Consider the following 7550-nt stretch of genomic DNA (forward strand, 5'->3'; position numbering starts at 1 on the left):
ATCCATCCATCCATCCATCCATCCATCCATCCATCCATCCATCCATCCATCCATCCATCCATCCATCCATCCATCCATCCATCTGTTTTTTGTCATGCATAACCAGCCCTTTAACTACGACACAAACGCAGACATTTCTGAGACTAAATCAGCCCAGACACCGTACAGGACGCTAGTTTGTAGCTCTTTGAGACGGTCTGTTGGTTTGCACCACAGCCAGTCTTTCAGGAACACTTACGGGTGAACTGTTTGTTTTCCGGTGTTGTATCAGGGGTTGTAGACGGCAAACAAGCTCATCAAATCAACACACGGACACCCACGATCCTAGCTAGTTCATGATTGTCCCTCTTGCGTTGTGGCGTGGAATAACATAGAGTAGACCACGCTCATCAAAAATATATGTGTCATACCTGCAACAAGCTCACACCTAAGGACAATTTAGAGAACCCAGTTAACATATCAGTCATGTTTTTGGACTGTGGGAGGAAGCCTGAGTACCTGGAGAGAACCCATGCATACACAGGGAGAATATGCAAACTCCAGGCAGAAAGACCCTGGGCCGGGAATCGAACTCGGTGTGCTGCAAGGCAGCAGTGCTACCCACTGCTCGACTGTGCAACACAATGTAAGATCCTTCAGGTTATCTGCTGTTTTTAGTTGTTCCAGTCACTCATCATGGAATGGTCATCAAATCAGGATTGCAATAACCATTAAATATATTTTAAATACTAATCTTTTCAATTTTGCTTTACTTGAGTAATGGTAACGGGCTAGTCTTATTTTTTTGGGCATTATCGTTTGAACTCCTTGTATACTGTTACTTTTCTGTAGATTTTATGTTTTACAGCATAGTTTAGATTTTATTTTATTATTTTTTGTTTTTTACACCTGTACAACAATATTGGTGACTTAGTTGTGTAAGGCATTCTACAAATTATGTCTGAATGTGAAACCGTGCAGAAGGTCTGAATCCTATCATATCTGGTGCAACACTAAGAAAGCGTTTCATAACAATGAACATCATACTGACTGTTAGAAAAGTGGATGGTCAAGGGCTGCATTGCTATCATGCCCCCCTTGATGAACCAATAACTTCTGCTCCCTGATGGAAAAACCCTAAAGGAGAGTCTGAAAGTTAGGTCTTGAACTTAAGCTCATGTGGCTCTTAGTTCTGCAGGTGGAAAACAATCCAAAGGGCACCAACAAGTTTTCATCGCAAAACAATACTTAAAGCTCTGCAGGCCTCACTTACCTCAGTTGATCTCAGTCTTTATGGCTCCACAATAATAGAGAGACAGGGCAAAAAAAAAAAAAACACTTATATGGGAGAGTTACATGGTCAAACCCATTCTCAACCAAAAAAGTAATATATACCAAAAGCACATGATGATAAAGGTTTTCGAAAATATTTTAAGAAAAACTAACATATTGCTGAACAAAAATAACAGCATGGAGCTAAACATGTCTGTGTCAGTGTGATGTACTTTAACTGCTCTGCTGCTTCAGGTGCGTTGAAAATTACAAAAATTCAACATTAATATTTGTCGATAATATTTGGGCAGCTATTTTTTTTTTTACTTAGCTTATCTTTGTCTAACATTGATATAAGTTATATCATGGGAGCCTGAGGTACCTTGGAGAGTTCCTGCCCTGCACTTTTTACATACATCCATTTTTCAACACATCTGAATAAAATTATTGATTTGTTATCAGACCTCTGCAGAGCTCAGAGATTTCAGCCGTTAGATTCAGGAGTGCTGAGGAAGAGCTGCATCTACAAGTTGTAGGATGGTAGTCCTTAAGAACTGGACTTGGTTAGATGCTCTGAAACATTTAAAAGTGACAAAATAAAACAAAAACGGTTTATAAAAATTATACATATCTTTTATTAAGCTGATTAAAAATAGATTCAAGCATAACAGATCAGAAAACATCAAACCTTCCATGAATTTGTTCCTGGATTTAATGTATTTTTTTTTTTGTTGAAATTTTTTTTATATATTTCAGATAAAACAAACGTTTTTTGCAGTTAAAAAGAACAAGTAAAAAAAAACTGGTTTTAAATTATTGTAATAATAATAATAAGAAAAACAACAACTATCCAAAGCAAACTGGCCTTGTGTTAAGAAGTAATTCCCAATGACTTAAGCTAGTAACCGATTGACCAAATGTTTGTGGCAACTGCATCAATGTTTATTTGCAAAAAGCAGTTATGTGGAACAGCCTGTGTAAGGCAACAATTAGACTCGGCCTCTTCGTGACTTTCATTTTAGTTTTTCAGGTATTAAAAGGACTTACTACATCATGTTTCATATGAATATAAAGGCCTTGCAGCACAGGGTAATAGGATAGTTCAGACTAATGTTAATCAACACCTTTTAATTCCAATTGGATACTGTTCTATTGGCAAAAAATTCCCTTTCTCCCTTTAATAAAATACATTGTAACATTTGCATATAAACAAACAGAAAACGAGTAAAGCTGCAGGCATGAAATAGTATGTGCCTGAAAGTTAGAGCTGCCTCTGGTTTTCAATTGAGGCAGAAAAGAGAATCATTCGTAATGATGCATTTTTTTTCTGGAGCTGGTCGTCTAGTGATTTGTATTGAAATGCTTTTTTTTTAACTCATGGGATCTATTGAATAAAATGGGCCTGACTCCTTTTCTGAGTGGCAGGCTTGCATTCTAATTACTGCACAGCAAATAACGTCAACATTTAGCTACAAAATGTCTGCAAGGAAAAGAGACTAATGAAATGTCCGTCCTAATCAGTCTAAAGGAGTCACTCTTAGTTGAGGATGCCGCTCAGCATTTCTTCTTATTAAGGTCATGCAGCTTTTCATTTGTAATTCTTTTTTTTTTGTTTGCTCAGGGGGAGGAAGGAGACCAGGGAGGACCAGGAGATGTTGGGTCCCAGGGTCCGACAGTAAGATACTCTCTCTATAACTGCACATGTTATTAGGTGGTATTAACGTCTGAAATAAGATTCAATCTTATCTTTGAGTCAGTTATTTTCTTCCCTCACTGTTTGAGTTGATTATTATTTCAGGGACCCCAGGGAGTACGTGGAGCCATGGGAATGATGGGCCCCAAGGGAGAGATGGTGAATTTTTTCAATAGCATTTCGCCTAGTTGTGTTGGAAGTCTTTCTGAATTACTTCCAGTTTGAAAACCTCCTTTAAAAAAACTAACAAATTGTTTTCTGGCAGGGATCTCGAGGTCCAGATGGAGAGCCAGGTCCACAGGGAGTAGCAGGGGGAGCAGTAAGCTTTTCAATCAGGACATATTCATAAATGACTCTATGCGATCAGGTGTATATTATAGGTGTTGCCTTCTTATTTCAGGGGGACAGAGGTCAGAGAGGAGTAATGGGTGAGCCTGGGACAAAAGGTGAAATAGTAAGTGAATAAACATTATCACAGGCATAAAAAAACAAAGCAAAAAACAACTACATGATATTTATAAAACTTTTGTTTTATTAGGGGGGTCAAGGACCACGAGGGATAACAGGACTCCCAGGTCCCAAAGGAGAAGCTGTAAGACTCTGATCAATGCCAAATAATCAATCAGTCTTAGGCGTGTTTTTTCAAAATAAAATTTTTTTATGTCTTCTCTTTCCCATCAGGGATTACCTGGTGTTGACGGACGTGAGGGTATTCCTGGGTTGCCGGGTGCAAAGGTGAAGAGTGATATCTTCTGTTTCATACTGATCGTTAATAATGCTTCAGTTACAAACATTAAGTCATTCATTCAAGTTTGGTTTTTTTGCATACAGGAGCTAAGGTAGCTTACCCTTTTTATCCCTGTCTGTTCCTCTGCAGGGAAACATTGGCAAGCCAGGCGTTCCTGGAGAGGTTGGACTTCAGGGGCTTCCTGTGAGTATGACCTTTGGCCTCAAACTGTTGTGGCTGACTGTAATTGAACTGAAACTTAGTGAGGCTTTTTGGTGACCTTAAAAAAAATCAAAGCTGGTGGAACCTGCTTGGTGGATCGCAGTTTGACTCCTGCCTTCACTGGAAAAACGATCTAGACAGTACAAATTTCTTAAATTAAGTGTATTTACTCTTAATTTGAGACAGTTTGCCAATGGAATCATTATTTTTACTCTTAAAACAATATAATTAGATAACATGCACTTGAAATAAGACAATGCAGTTGTGTTTTCCTTTTTTAAGTGTAAATTGTCTTGTACGATTGACAAAATGTCTCAATCCAAGAACAAATGTTTTTATTTTAATTAAAAATGACTTATCCAGATATAGATTTTTCCCAATGTTGGTGTGACATAGAGTCTTTAAATAAATGTTTTTCTCTCTAATGTTTTTGAACGGTATAGATTTCTAAACTGATTCTCTAAGATAGGGATTAGATGACAAAGAAAAATATTAATAATCTTTTGCTAAGCCTAATTAACTGACATAATGGCAATCAGTTAGCAAAATAACTGACAGAAGGAGCCTTATGTGAAATATTATATCACTGTTCTTTGAAAAAGTACTACATTTCTATTTTGGCAAAAAGTTATGATATTTTACAGGGACTTGATGTGATATACAGTGGCATGCATTTGATTTATGAGCCTTTTCCCCAAAAACCCATTAAAAGAAATCAAGTGCGACCATCTGACAAAGCATTGTTGACGCAAATATTTTGGAGTACCACAGCTCTCATTATAATTCAAAACTCTGCACTTTGAACATCATAAAACAAACTAATAAATCCATCATCCAAAATGACAAAGTATGCACAACCCTTAAAATATTGATTTAGGACAACATTAATGAAAAAGAGGTAAATAGGGCTTTTGGTAATTCAAGAGGAGCTGCAGACAACTACAGTTTGGATCCAAAAACAGTTTTAGATGAAAACTATAAGCCATGTTAAGTTGAAGTGAAACATCAAAGAAAGGGCTCTGGTGAGATTGGACAGAAACTGAACTACTGGATCCAGTTACAAATGCCAAGCATGGCAGAAAGCTAATGCCACTCAGAATCCAGCATGCATGATTTTCCACTTTGAAACAAAGTGGTATCTTGCCTTTTTTCGGCAGAGACAGGGAACTTCTTCCCAGTTGCAGAGATGGAGATGATATGATGGATGGAGCTAAATTATATCACGTCTTGAAGGAAATCTGTTAGAGGCTAGATGTTTGCCTCTAATGACCTTATTTATGCACTTTGAGCTGTAATAGAATTGTGTACTGAGGGTGCTGAACATGAAAGCATTCTACACCTTTCAGACTGCATGTTCTTATGACATTTCATAAAAACCTTCTCATTTGTTGGGGGAAAATAAACCAGGAAATTCTTTATCTTCTCAGGGTTTACCTGGAACACCGGGACCAAAAGGCTTGAGTGGCCCCAAGGTTAAATGCTGGATTAATTAATAGCAATTATTCCTTTTTGTTTGTTTAATTATCAATTTCAAAACCAAAATGAAAAAAACAAAACAATTATATCTAATCTAATCAGGGTGATGCCGGGAAACCTGGTTTTCCTGGGACCTTGGGATCGGCTGGAAAACAAGTAAGTGTGAACAGAAGCACTCTGATACATCAGCATGGTTGGATGTTTTCTGTTCTGTCATTGATATCTTTACTCACACGACAGGGTGAAAGGGGAGAACAAGGAGAGGTGGGACCTGTGGGACCCATCGGTGAGCCTGTAAGTTATTCTTTCATATTCACTTTGGCGCATGAAGTCAAGTTGTTCATTAAATCAGCTAAGCTTCTTTAGATAGAAAACCTGTTAGCTAATTGGCACCTTATCATAAATTCATGTTTCAGATCAAAGACCTTTTTACTTTCAGAGAGAAATATGCTGAATGAAAGTAAAACGCAGTTTCATAAGATTACTTAACTCATTAAGGGGAATTTTCATTATTTTTATTATGAAGGACCTGATGTGAAGAAGGCCTTTTAAAAAATTATTTCAGTTAGGGGACAGGTTTTAGTAAGAAAAATAATAATGATGGTTTATAGGTGTTATTAAAAGTTATTCAACAAATCAGATATTTTACTGATGCTGTAAAATAAAAATAGCTGACCTTTTATAGACCAAGTCAATGTTTGAATGTGATTCGACAGTGGTAATGTTGTGAAGTTGCTCTTATTTATGTGAAAAAGTAAAGTGTTTGTGCATCAAATTTGTGTCCAGGTGTAACTTAGGACAGCAAATCAGTAGGAAATATAACAACACAGTTATATCAGGTAATGTCCAATTATAAACTATTGTTTTGTTTATCCTTAATAAACTAACTGATACAATACTATATCAAACACATGCAATCGATAATGAGGTTAACCCATAACACTTGGCACGATATGAAAAACAGCAGACCTGAACAGCTGTACAAGGTATACCAAGAAGAAAAAAATGGAATGAAAAAACAAACAAACAACAACCCTGAAAATACAGAAAACACACATTAAAGTTAATCTGTTATTTTTAGATCAACGTTGGTCATCCACAGAGTCATTAAGGCAAGACCATAGGGCCTAACCTAACATAGAACCATACCAGCTTAGAAGTTGCCTGGTCAAAAAAGGTCTGCGTCAAATTTCCAGAGACCCGGGCTGTATTACCTTAGCAGATGGGGCTACATGAAAGCAATGTGGAAGGTATAGATCAGTGGTCCCCAAACTACGGCCCGTGGGCCAGATCCGGCCCACCTCCACACTTGGTCCGGCCCCCTGAACAATACCAGACAGTGTTTTCATATAGGTGTTTTTTTTGTTTGTTTTTGATATTAAAGTTGGACATTTGCAATAAAATGTTCCTTAATTATGAAGTTTTTTTTATTATTAACTATTAGTAACTATTTCATACACATAACGCGACAAGTTCCACCCTTTTGGGGTCTGTGCCCCTATCTGGCAACCCCCAGCATAAAATCTTAAACCCGCCCTTCTCAAAGAGATACAGAAGAGAATTAGGGCCATTCAAAAAAATAAAAATAATAGTCTATTCAATTTTGACTTTTTTTCTCAGAATTCTGAAGAAAAAGTCAGAATTTTGACTTTAATTAAGAAAGAAAAGTCAGAATTGAATAGTTTTTTTTCTTTTGAATGGCCCTAATTCTCTTCCGTAAAGAGCGAATGGAACAATGGCGAAAAGAAAAGGTAAGAGAAAGATTGATTCAGAATGCAGGGCATTAAACCTGAATTGGACAAATGCTAATTTTTTTGTTCAATATAAAGTCTGTCTCGTCTGTCAAGAGGCGGTGGCGGTATTCAAACAATATAACCTGCGGAGACATTATGACTCCCGTCATAAAGACATAAATCCCGTCATAAATTTAGGCACTCTTGCAATCGTCACAATTTTTCTGTTACAAACTGACCCCGGCCCCCCATCAGAGAGGGGAAAAGTTATGCGGCCCTCACAGGAAAAAGTTTGGGGACCCCTGGTATAGATGCTTCAATGCCCATAGTCTGAACTAAACATCCAGCTCAGTGTGCCCATGTCCACTAAGGGCAGACAAACTGTCATGGTTTTGGTTGTATTGTGCTTTACTTTGCTCTATGTTCCCTAGTTTTATTGGTTTAATTC

At 37.3% G+C, this 7550-nt stretch overlaps 1 protein-coding gene across 1 annotated transcript in view; it reads left to right on the forward strand.

Moving 5' to 3' along the window:
- col9a1 (collagen, type IX, alpha 1) overlaps window positions 1–7550 on the forward strand; it is a 22879-nt gene that overhangs the window by 5521 nt on the left and 9808 nt on the right. The window contains exons 13-22 of the mRNA XM_015401254.1: window positions 2873–2926; window positions 3050–3103; window positions 3210–3263; window positions 3345–3398; window positions 3483–3536; window positions 3626–3679; window positions 3822–3875; window positions 5321–5365; window positions 5472–5525; window positions 5610–5663. Of these exons, the coding sequence (XP_015256740.1) occupies window positions 2873–2926; window positions 3050–3103; window positions 3210–3263; window positions 3345–3398; window positions 3483–3536; window positions 3626–3679; window positions 3822–3875; window positions 5321–5365; window positions 5472–5525; window positions 5610–5663 (531 nt within the window). The remainder of the gene's footprint in view (window positions 1–2872; window positions 2927–3049; window positions 3104–3209; window positions 3264–3344; window positions 3399–3482; window positions 3537–3625; window positions 3680–3821; window positions 3876–5320; window positions 5366–5471; window positions 5526–5609; window positions 5664–7550) is intronic.

Source organism: Cyprinodon variegatus, unplaced genomic scaffold (assembly GCF_000732505.1).
Source record: "Cyprinodon variegatus isolate N-32 unplaced genomic scaffold, C_variegatus-1.0 Scaffold1199, whole genome shotgun sequence".
Taxonomy (NCBI): domain Eukaryota; kingdom Metazoa; phylum Chordata; class Actinopteri; order Cyprinodontiformes; family Cyprinodontidae; genus Cyprinodon; species Cyprinodon variegatus.